Source organism: Ictidomys tridecemlineatus, chromosome 1, assembly GCF_052094955.1.
Source record: "Ictidomys tridecemlineatus isolate mIctTri1 chromosome 1, mIctTri1.hap1, whole genome shotgun sequence".
Taxonomy (NCBI): Eukaryota; Metazoa; Chordata; class Mammalia; order Rodentia; family Sciuridae; genus Ictidomys; species Ictidomys tridecemlineatus.
The window spans coordinates 151,497,825-151,510,548 of record NC_135477.1 but is presented as its reverse complement, the minus strand read 5'-3'; the positions used below and the strand labels follow the sequence as shown (position 1 = coordinate 151,510,548).

Sequence of the window (12,724 nt, the reverse complement as noted above, 5' to 3'; positions counted from 1 at the left end):
CACTCTTGGATATCTATATTCATCCATTGTATTTGATATTCAGTGGGCCATTTCAGTCTGGAAATGTAATTTTTCGTTTCTAGAAAATGGGTTTCTCATTTTTACTATCACGTTTCTAATTTTCTTTCTTTCTTTCTTTTTTTTTTTTGTGTGTGTGTGTGCTACTGGGTATTGAACTAAGGGCCACTTTACCATGGAACCATATTCCCACCCTTTTTTATTTTTCATTTTGAGACAGAGTCTTGCTAAGTTTTCAGGCCAGCCTCAAACTTGTGATCCTCCTACCTCCACCTCCTTAATTGCTGGGATCATAGTCATACACCACCACACATAGCTATTTACAATTTTCAAGAAGTCTTTTATTTTTTCTTAACATGTTTCTTATTAAAATCAACAAATAGTATTCTATTCTTGTTCTTTCCTGGACCCATACCATTTCATATCTTCAGTACTGGTCATAGATTTTTGGTTTAGTTTATTCTCTGAATATATCACTTTCTACCAAGTCCCTTTTTTTTTTTTTAAAGCTAATTAGAAGTTGTGTTAGAAGTTTTCTAGACATCTGATAAGCCTTAGTAATTTATTCCTGTTGAAAGGTGAGAGATTGAAAAAATGATGGAAATTCTGAGGACACGGAGTACTTGCCATCTCTGCACTTCCCTGTAGGTGGAACTGGTTTCCCATTTTTTTAAGACAGTCTCCCATATCAACACATCAGCGTTTTCAGGTCTTTCCACCTGAACTAGTCAAGTTTTCCAGAGATTTCCAGTTCCTTCAAGTCAAAGAACAGGATTCCAGGGTTTTGAAGACAGGTGTGAGATGATGACATGGGTCTGTGCATTCAGTGTTCCTGTGTTCATTTTAGTGCCCCTATTTGTTTTGATACCTTTGTGTCCACGCTGCCTCTGGTATCCCCTATCAGAGATTCTGTTTGACCTCTCCACAAAGGGAACCCATAGTCTACAGGGTTGGTGAAGAATATATAGGAGTATAAAAATTTCTTAAGCAGATTTAAGCCCTTCTACTTATTTTAACATACTTCCTTTCACCTTTCTCCTTCACAGAAACCTACTACTGTCATTTGCAAAGCTTATTGGAATGTTTTTTCTTTGTTTTCCTTTCTCTTTTTTTTTTTTTTTTTTGGACAGTGGGGCAGCATATAGGATTGCTCTTTTCTACTGCTAGCTTAGGATTCAGATTTCTGTTCTAAGTCAATTAAAAAAATAAATTTTTTCATTTGCCAAATTCACATATTTGGATTAATCATTATCCTTAAAACATAACACAGTTGCCTTATTTGTTTTTAGTTATCTAGTTACCTTTAATTTTATAGTCAGCATGTCTTAACCTATCCCCCCAAATCAAAGATGAGGATCTTGACAATTCCCTACATATACACACATCCAATCCCCATCTTTACATCTCCCTGCACCTGAGTGATCATCCTGCATGTCCACTATGAATGTTCTCATTTTTTTCCTACTGTGTAACTTTATAGCATATACATGTGTTCTTCAAAGTATATATTTTTATTTTGGCTTCCATTAGCTTTATATTAAAAGGTTTCAGGCTAGTGCAATGGCATGTACCTGTAATCGCAGCAACTTGGGAGGCTGAGGCAGACAGAGGATCTCACGTTTGAGGCCAGCATGGTCAATTTAGTGAGGCTCTAAACAACTTAGTGAGACCTTATCCCCAAAAATAAAAAGGGTTGGAGTTGCAGTTCAGTAGTAGAGCACCCCTGGGTTCAATCCCCAGTACCAAATAAATAAAATAAATAACAATAAAGAGTAGCATGCTATATTTAAACTATTTGGACTTTTATTTTTCACTTAATATTTTATAATACTAAGATTTGTCCATATTACTTTGTCAATGTAGCTTATTCACTTTGACAACTTTATAATATTACATAGTAGTGAATATCCTTCCACCTTCCAAAATTTTACTGTTGTTGTGTCCTTTCCTCTTCCTTGTGAATTCTTTTTTTCTTTTAAAGGTGGAGGGGGGTTTTTGTTTTGTTTTGTTTTTAGTTGTAGATGGACATAATACCTTTATTCTGTTTATTTAGTTTTATGTGGTGCTTGGGATCGAATCTAGGGCCTCTAGCATGCTAGGCAAGTGCTCTACCACTGAGCTACAACCCCAGCCCGCCCTTGTGAATTCTTTATATAATTATTTGCTGTAATGTTAGTGAGGTTTTAGGAATAAACAAATTAGGTGTGTGCATTCAGACTACCATTTTTATCTTGGTTACCTAAGTGATCATCAAAAGTTATTTTGACTTTGAGATATTTTTACTTACTTGTATCACCTAAGCCCTATATGATGTGACTCTTCTTTCTATTGCAGAGATGTTATTAAGTGGCTGGTCAAAGCAGTAACTGAAGATGGGAATCAAACTTCTTCAGAAACAGGAATCTTAAAGGCCAGCGGTGGACACCCTTCTCCCCAGTCTAACCTGACCAAGAATACCAATCAGTTGTAAGGGGCAGGCAAAGTTGTCTTTCCCTGAGCTATTGGGTTTTAAAGAATAGCACCTGTTCTGAAGAACAGTTTACTCAAAGATAACAACTCTTACAACAGACTGTTTCTTACTAAAGACTTATTTTAACTAAAGGCTAATTTAACAGTAAAACAGAAGCAAATTCACCTCTAGGTAAATAAGACTTCACCAAGCGAGTACAGATGGACAAAGCAGAAGTGAAACAAAAGTTAGAGTACCCTGCCCTCCCATTCCTGGGTTTCAAGAGCCAATAAAGGGTCATACCTACTCATCATTTCCCCAACATGGGAGTGGTGTGTAGTAACATTCCAACCCTTATTCCTCAGAAACCTGTGTTTGGTCCCTTAATAGGGAAAAAAATAACAGTTCAACCTGCAGGTTCCGACAGGTGTAATGGCAATGACTCAGACCAGGGCAGGTCTCATAACTTCAGACTGTGAAAGAGATTCACAGTGTTTCATTTTTTTCTTTTCCCTCATTACTAGGGATTGAATCCAAGGCCTTGCTGCACATGTTAAGCAAGTGCTCTACCAATGAGCTACATCCCCAGCCCTTTTTAGAAAGGGCTTTCTAAAAAGAAAGATCTTTCTAAGTTGCTGAGGCTGGCCTAGATCTTTCAGTCCTCCTGCCTCAGCCTCCTGAGTAGCTGGGATTATAAGCATGTACTGTAACACCCAACTCACAGGATTTCTTTTATGGAATTGAGTATGGCCTTCACATTTCTTGAGAGGTGATCAGGATTTTAGAGACTATGGCTGCCCTTATATTGGTAACGTAGAATTCCATATCAATCATCTTGATCACACTTGACATTCCAAATTATTGCATTTGCACCTAAGTTCACATATTATGTTATAATATAGTTGCAGCAAACTAACTTTTATATTAACCCTATGAGCTTCAGCTAATTTAGGAGACAATCTTGTCCCAAAAGGAATACCATTTTAGAGCAGTAAAGCATTTATTTTGGCATATTGTGGAAGGTCCCTAAAGTGGGGTTATTCCAGAGAAATTATATACAAACCCAAGAGGAAGGTAGACAAGCCTCCTTCAGTGGAAGCTAATTTCATACAATAATCCTCATAATATATTTTATATGTAAATTCTAGTAGAAATAATAATAGGGCTCCTTATTATATCATGATCTTATCAATAATAATTAAAGGTACTACCATTTACCATCAGTGAGTCTCTTTTTGTCAGATATTTTACATATCACTCTCACTTTGTGAAATACGTGGTATTATTTCCCCTTTTATTGTGAGACTTGGACTCAGCAGTTTAGTAATTTGTTGAAGGGCAAACCGTATATATAGCCAGAATCCCTTGTCTATCTGTTGTGTCACTGGATGGAGATTTTCTGAAAACAAAGCCATTTCTTTCATCGTAAATAATACATTTTAGAAAAGGCTGGTGTCAGGTCAGGCTCACCTTTCTGAGGCATTGCCTGGATGCCTGGATTCCTAATGCCACATCAGGTCAGCTTTCTGCCACAGTTTAGTCTGATGAAAAAGAAGGTCAGGTTCCACCAGTGGAAGTTCTGAGACTGAATTTAGTATGAAACCAGTAACAGGATAAAATTATGACATACATATTTTCTCCTATATCAAAAAATTCAAATAATTTTCAGTCACTGAGCCTATTTATATCATATACAAAATAGGGAAGTTATAGATTAGCTAGTTCTTAAAATTCTCTCTACCCTTAAAATTGTGCAGTTCTATTTTTGAATTGCAAAGCAGCTTGCTTTTGCAGTTCAACCCAGGTTTTGAGAGGTTCAGATAGTATGAACTGGCAAAAGAGACTCCAGCAGGTGAAATTGCTAGATAAAAGCATTCGGATAGTTGGAGTAGTTTTCCCTGACCCGGTATATGGTTTACAAGATCCCTTAATAGTGTGTTCTCGTTATACCACTGGTAGGGGACGTTCCAGCCACATGATGGCCTCTTGTTGCCCTCCCACTCACTTGTGTCCTATGTTCTGGACTCAGGATTGTGTGCCAGCTTCAGAGGATGCTGTCCATAGCTGTAGAGGTGGATAGGACTCCTACCTGCAGCTCCAATAAAATTGCTGAGATGATGTTTGGGTTTGTGCTGGACATCCCTGAAAGGAGTCAAAGGTGAGTCTAGTTGTGTTTTTTCATTAGAAAAGAAAAATACTTCTAGGAAGTCATTTTGCATAAATTAACTTTTCTGTCTATCCTGCCTGCTGGAAACAATTTTGAGAGAAAACTCCAAATGTAGACTAAAAAAGAAGGAAGGAGAAGGAAAATTGATTATGACTCTTTAACCATTTGAAAGGAGGTTCCCCATTTATTATTATTTGCAATTAAGGCCTAATTTCTTGGGAAGAGGCACGAGACCCAGAATTCTCACTTCTAGAATTCACCCTGAAGACACATTTCTAATAATAAGAAGTATTGGTAAAGGGTATTTACTACAATATTGTTAATGATTACAAATTATTAGAAACAAGCCAGACATGTTAATACAGGTCTATAATCTCAGCAACTTGAGGGGTTGCGGCATGAGGATTCCTGTCTCAAAATAAAAAATAAGAAGGGCTGGGGTGTGGTTCAGTGTTAGTAACCCTGGGTTTTATGCACACATGCAAAATATATTGTTAGATGTTTTTTTTAAAAAAGCAAAATTCAAAAGAATATGAACAATAATATATCTTAAGGAAAAAAACCAAAAATATGCATGATTATGATATTTATGGAAAAAAAGTTAAGATGAACCACAGAGTAATAAAATGTCTTACAGACAGAGGATGGATGAGATTAGGGTAGAAAGAAGAAAAGGTGGGCTGAGGATGTGGCTCAAGCAGTAGCTCACCTGGCATGCGTGCGGCCCGGGTTCGATCCTCAGCACCACATACAAACAAAGATGTTGTGTCCGCCGAGAACTAAAAAATAAATATTAAAAATTCTCTCTCTCTCTCTCTTTCTCTCTCTCTCTCTCCTCTCTCACTCTCTCTTAAAAAAAAAAGAAAGAAGAAAAGGTATTTGACTGGGATGGTAATGGCGACAGTGGTGGTGGTAAATACCTTCCTGAGCATGCCTTTTTTGTGTAGTTACAACTTTTAAACTTTTGGGAACCATGATGTTTTACATTCTAAAAAATCAAGTGAACTACAAACATTAATTGTATTTAAAATTAATAAAATAATGGAGGAGAAACAAGTGATAAGCCTAAGTAACTTTTGTTTTAGGATTTTTTCTTTGGAATGGGGCAGTGCTGGGGACCAAACCAAGGGTCTTATTCATGCTAGGCACTGAGCTATATATCCCAAATCCATCAAGTAACTTTTTTAAAAAAATTTATTGATTTATGAATATTTTTTAGCTGTAGATGGACACAGTATCTTTATTTTTTTTTTATTTATTTTTGTATGTTGTTGAGGATCAAACCCAGTGCCTCATACATGCAAGGCAAGCGCTCTACCACTGAGCTACATCCCTAGCCCTTATTTATTTGTTTGTTTGTTTATACTAGGGATTGAGCCTAGGGGTACTTAACACTGAGCTACATCCCTGACCCTTTTGCATTTTTTATTTTGAGACAGGGTCTCACTAAGTTGCTTAGGGCTTCACTAACTTGCTGAGGCTGGCTTTGAATTTGTGGTCCTTCTGCCCCCGCCTCCTGAGTCGCTGGGATTATAGTCGTGCGCCACCACACCCAGCCATGTAACTTTTTAAGAAAAACTTTTATTTTAAAATAATTATAGATGTACAGGAATTACTGTTAGAAAGAGGTATCCTTCACCCTGTTTTTCCCCAGTGCTTGTGTCTTGCATAACTATAGTACAATATCCCAAACAGGAAATTAACGTTGATAAAATTCAATGTTAGTTTTCAAATTCTACCCATCTTACATGCACTCATTTTGTATGTAGGTCTGTATAGATGTATGTCAACATACAAAACTTTACCATCACCATGAGGATCCCTTATGCTAACCTTCTGTAGCCATAAACATCCATCCTTCCCAGCTCCTGGCAACCACTAATTGGTTCTTCATCTCTGTCCAAATAACTTAAAACAATGTTTGGACTAAGTTATTTAGAGTTCAATATTTATTTACAGAGTGGACTGTAAATAAATATTGTAAATATTTATTGGACTGTAAATAAATATTGAACTCTATTTACTAGAGTTCTTTTTCACAGAGGCATGGATTAACAAATCAAAAACTATCTTATGTGTATTCTAGGATTAAACAAATAAATTTATTTTGGGTAATGAGAGCCAAGTTTCTCACTGTCAGAGAATAGAGTTACTCATATGAAAGGGAAAAGATAGAAGGAATCCTGTGGTGCTGGATTGGAATTGGAGGTATCAATATGAATTTGTGGTTTCTAACAATTATAGATAGATGTAGGAGTATATGTAGATGTATGAGAGTATATTTATATATATATTTTACATAAACATGTTTGTGTATGTATGTGTGTGTATTCATACATCTGTTTCCTACCTCTGCACACTGAGAAAGCATAAGCATATTCACCTTAGTTTTAGTGGGCACACCTTGTACCCAAATCTTTGATTCTAAATACCAGTAGACCCTGAAAGGAGTCTGCAATCCTTGAAGAAATGGCTGATTCCAGCACAAGAAAAGACTGGCACATTTGTATCAGAAAGTAAGAAAATGTCCAAAAATGTTCAGAATATGTCAAGACATGAGTCAGCTTAAGGGTCTTCTGTCAGTGGAATTGGGATAATTTGAGCTCCAAAATGATAAAGTGAAGATTATATCTATTTAGTAAAATAGGAATTAATGACTCCAATACTGACAGGAAGGAGCCTTTCTCTTTACCATAGAAGAGTAAACCAGGCTGGATGAAGTAGCACATATCCGTAATTCCTGCATCTCGGGGGATTAAGGCAGAAGGATTGTAAATTGAAAGCCAGACAGCAATTTAGCAAAGCCCTAAGCAACATAGCGAGAACTTAGTCTCAAAATAAAAAATTAAAAGGCCTGGGGAAGTAGCTTAGTTAAGTACCCCTGGGTTCAATCCCTGATACCAAGAAGATTAAAAAATCAAAATGAAAGAAGAAATGATGACTTAAGAGGGAAAAAATGATGTTTTGACCATAATAATGATTAATTCAGAATTGAATGGATACTAAAATGGTGAAAGTTTATGAAGGAACAAGATATTTTAATGCCTCCAAGTATATTACCCCAATATACTCATTTATTGCAAAGGAAAAATAAAGTACAGTGGAGGCACCACTGTGATCAAGTGATCAAAGTTAATACCAATAGCAGGACATGTTGGCATTATGTGCTTCTTATTATGAGTCACTGAGAATAACAACATTGTTTTTGGAGTTCTCCTGCCAAAAATGTATAATCTTAATCTATTCATAGGAAAACATTAGACAACTCTCAAATGAGAGACGGTCTATAAAAAATTAACCTGTACTTTTCAAAAATGTCATGAAAGACAAAGAAAGATTGAGGAATAATTTCAAATTAAAAAGACATTAAAAAAAAATAGAGCTAAGTGCAGTGGCACATATCTGTAATCAGTGACTCAGGAGGCTGAAGCAGGGGGATTGCATGTTTGCAACCTGGGTATCTTAAAAAGACCCTGTTTCAAAAAACAAAGAAGCTCAGTGGTAGAGTGCCCCTGGGTTCAGTCCCCATTCCCTGTAGTGGGGGTGGGAGGGAGCAGACTGATAAATGCAGTGTGTGATCAGAAATAACAATATTGGGGAGATAATAAAAAACTGATTGTTTTAATATACTAGTATATGTATGTTATTTTCCTAGATTTGTTTTGTTCTTGTTTTGTTTTATTCATTTGTTTTTTGATATTGGGAATTGAACTCAGAGGTGCTTGACCATTGAGCCATATCCCCAGCCATTTTTTGAAATTTTTTATTTTGAGACAAGGTCTAAGTTGCTTAGGGCCTTACGAAGTTGCTAAGGCCCCTCTCAAACTTGCAGTCCACCTTTCTCAACCTTGCTGGGATTATAGACATGCATCACAGCAACCGTGACTTTCTTGTTTTTTGTTTGTTTGGTTTTTTTTTTCTTTTTATTTATACATGACAGTAGGATGTATTTTTACATACATATAGGGAGTATAACTTCCCATTTTTGTGGTTGTACATGATGTGGAGTTAACACTGATCATGTATTCATATATGAAGATAGTAGAATAAATCAGACATAACTTTCCTATCTTTCCTATTCCCATCTCCCTTCCCCTCCCTTCATTCCTCTTTGTCTAATCCAGTGAACTTCTGTTCTTCCCCCCATCCTCTTATTCTGTGTTAGCATCCACGTATCAGAACATTCAGCCTTGGTTTTTTTTGAGGGATTGGCTTATTTCACTTAGCATGATATCCTCCAGTTTCATCCATTCTTTATGGCAGAGTAATATTCCATTGTGTATATATACCCCATTTTCTTTATCCATTTTTCTGTTGAAGGGCACCCATGTTGGTTCTATAGCTTAGCTATTGTGAATTGAGCTGCTATAAATGCTATTGATGTGGCCGCCATCACTATAGTATGCTGATTTTAATTAAGTTCATGGGGTATATGCTGAGGAGTGGGATAACTGGGTCAAATGGTGGTAAGCCAGGACAAAATTTACGCAGGCTGTGGCATAAAAATTGGAAAAGAAAATGCACTTCAAAATAAGGGTTATTAGGGGCTGGGATTATGGCTCAGCGGTAGGGTGCTTGCCTAGCACATTCGAGGCCCTGGGTTCAATCCTAGCACCACATAAAAATAAATAAAGATATTTTAAAATATTTTTTAAAAAAAGGTTATTAAATAGGAAAGTTGTCTTGTGAGCAAAGTAATATACACCTTAAAAGAATTTGAGGAATAGCTTGCAAATATATAAATACAATAATATGGGCTTCTGTCTAAGAAAGAAGATGTAGAAAATTATAGGAAACTGTTAAAGAGATGAGATGGATTTTCAAAAATATTCTAGAGTCTTTGAAAGTTTTGAAGTAAGAAGCAAAGGTTGAAAGTATTCATTCTTCTTTTTAAACTCTGTTTTGCACAAATATCTGTTGTGTGGTGGAAGACAAAGGTAAGGGAAAATTTAAAATGCAAAATTGAATTTGTTTTCTTTTTTGAGACAAGGTTTCACTCTGTTGCCCAGGCCGACTCTGAACTTCTGTTCAAAGTGTTCCTCCCACTTGGCGTCCCAAGTAGCTGGGATTGCAGTCATGATCACACACCACTTATCATGCATGGCACCACTTCTTGCTGCCATCTTCTCTTCTGTTCTCAAGCTGTCTGCCTTCCAGAAACTGGCAAGGACTACCAAACAAACCAGAAAGCTTCAGTCAGCCCAGAAATGCATCTGTGTACCTGGGATCCAGAGCCCTTTTGGGAAGCTGACTACTTTAAAAACAATAAGTGTGATTGACTTTCCTGAAACAGCTTGTTTTGTCACTCCCTTGCTCAGAAGTTTCTAAAGGTGACCAGTCCACCTTTCCTGTGAAACTGCAGTGAACCTTGCCGAGGGAAAGAGTCCCCCTGGGACTCTCCAAGTCCTACTGAAATTTATGAAGCCACAGTGCCACAGCTCTATGCTTTTTTCTCATTTTGTGTGTGTGTTTTGTTTTGTTTTCCCTCCTTTGATGCCTTCTGCCTTGAATCTGTTCCTCCTAGACCACTCCTTCAGTATATCCTCCTCCAGATTTTCTGTCCCCTAACCAAATGTGTTCTCTCTTCTCTGTGTCCCTGGGGCACTCCTCACAGCTCACATACATGTGTATTTGGCCCATGCTGAGTTCCTGTCGCACACCTCTTGCTCTGTTCAACTATCAACTTTTTTAGAATAATTATCTACCTTTATATTAGATTTTTTTCTTGTGGCAAACACTATCTGGTACATTACAGGCATTCAGAAATATTTATTCTCATACAGTGTGATGTAATTCTTTATAATGTGTCCTAAACTTGTCTCTTTAAATGTCAGACTTTCCCTCCTACTGGCACTCATTAATTCATAAACAAATCCATGTCTGTCCTGTCCATAGGCGTTGTGATTATGTAGGTCTCCATTGTATTCCCTCAGCTGTCTTTTTTTAAGGCAGTGTTAAAACATTCAGGGTGAATTGTGGTATATATTCTTTGAAATATAATTGTGATGGTTAACTCCCTCTTCCACTTCTCCACACAGAGAGATGTTCTTTACTACCATGGAAAGCCACCTTCTGCGCTGCAAAGTGTTAGAAATCATATTCCTGCACAGCTGCGAGACACCCACCCGCTTGCCCTTGTCTCTGGCCCAGGCCCTCTATTTTCTGAACAATTCCACATCACTACTCAAGTGTCAGGTATGTTTCTTTTCTTTCTTTTTTTTTTCCCTTCAATTCCAAGCCTAGTACACCTTTTCCCTAACCCCACCCTTGGAATTTTAGTTTGTGGCATTGTTTAACATTGTGTAAAAGTGACTTAAAAACTGTACAAAAACATCAATGGGGGAAGAATTTATTACCAATTGTTTTATTATCTCTGCAGTCAGATAAAACCCAGTGGCAGACTTGGGATGAGCTGGTCGAACATCTGCAGTTTCTGTTGTCCAGTTATCAACATGTTTTAAGAGGTAAGGAGCACTTCTTCACAAAAAGGTATTGTGGGAGGGCTCACAATCAACATGATTATGAATGATAGTTACTCGGAGAATTCTGATTTGTTCACTTAAATAAATATTGTTTTGGATTGTAACCATAAGGGACATTGAATCACATATCTGGAATCATGTAGTATGTTTTTGTTGTGGCTGATAGTCCAGTGGGCTTTCTAGTCATATGGCTGTATAAAGACAGACATCATCATATCCTGAAAAGTTGATTAGCCTTAACATCTGACTCTGCTATCTCGTTGCAAGGTCTTTGTTGGGTTGGTTGTTCACTGATTGTCAATACAAGGCAAATACAGAGCAAACCAGTGGCAAGGTGGACCTGTACATCTTGAAAAAGATGCAACATATCCCAGTGTTAGCCTATAAAACTTGCTCTTCATAGAAACTCAAGTCACAGATGAGCCAGTGCTTGGCGAGGATCTTGGGAAAGTTAGACCACGTGACACTCAGGAGGTGAATGTTGACAAGGATAATGATGGAATAGCTATTTCAAATGAGAAATATTTTGTTATCCCAAAGATTATAGAGGACCTTGGGAAAATGAAAGAACTGCTGAATTTTATTTATTTATTTATTTTGTATAAAAGAAAACTAGAAAGGGGAGAAACCTGACATTTTTCTTGGATGTGTTGGGCTGAAAGGACATATTATCACATATGCAGTGGTCTTACCAAAAATCTATGACCTGGATCTAATCACAAGGAAACATCAGACAAAACCAGATGGAGGGACCTTTTACAGAATAACAATCTGTATTTTTCAAATGTACCAAGGTCTTAAAAAATAAAGAATATGAATAAGAAACTAAATCTCATGAATATTACATGCAATGCATGATTCTAGACTGGATCAAGTGCTGAGAATCTAGCTCAGTGGTAGAGCACTTGCCTAGCATGCGCCAAAACTTGGTTTTAATCCCTAGCCCCTCCAAAAAAAAAAACATTATTTGGACAATTGTAGAAATTTGAAGAGATTAAATAATAGTATTGTATTAAGTTTCTTGTCTCTGAAAATTGTACCAGATTTTGATAGTAAATGTCATTGGCTTTAGGGAATCTATACTGAATCACTGTACACAGTATCTATCTACTAATTATTCTCCAACTGTAAGGGAAAGATGCATACATATAAAATTTGCTTAGCTATGGTCATGTTTTTTTTGTGTTTTTTTTTTTTGAGAGAGAATTTTTTAATATTTTTTTTAGTTTTCAGCGGGCACAACATCTTTGTTTGTATGTGGTACTGAGGATCGAACCTGGGCCGCACGCATGCCAGGCGAGCGTGCTACCGCTTGAGCCACATCCCCAGCCCCTATGATTATGTTAATGTTGACTTTAACTCAGTAATGGGCACATGAAAGTAATGAGAACCTTAGACCTTCTCAGGCCCAGAACTGGAAATATAGAAATTGGTTTTTTCCCCAAAAAAAGCACTAGATTAAAAACTTCTGGGGACTGGGATTGTAGCTCAGTGGTAGAGCGCTTGCCTAGCACATGTGAGGTACTGGGTTTGATCCTCAGCACCAAATAAATAAATAAATAAATAAAAGTATTTTTTAGATCTTAAAAAACAACAACAACAACAGTC

General features: G+C 37.0%; 1 protein-coding gene across 2 annotated transcripts in view; it reads left to right on the top strand.

Moving 5' to 3' along the window:
- The window catches only part of Simc1 (SUMO interacting motifs containing 1), an 80,827-nt gene that overhangs the window by 61,096 nt on the left and 7,007 nt on the right, over positions 1 to 12,724 (top strand). For both annotated transcript variants that reach the window (XM_021731563.3, XM_005333216.5), the window contains 4 exons: positions 2,353 to 2,484; positions 4,497 to 4,625; positions 10,673 to 10,829; positions 11,014 to 11,098. In XM_021731563.3, the coding sequence (XP_021587238.2) occupies positions 2,353 to 2,484; positions 4,497 to 4,625; positions 10,673 to 10,829; positions 11,014 to 11,098 (503 nt within the window). The remainder of the gene's footprint in view (positions 1 to 2,352; positions 2,485 to 4,496; positions 4,626 to 10,672; positions 10,830 to 11,013; positions 11,099 to 12,724) is intronic.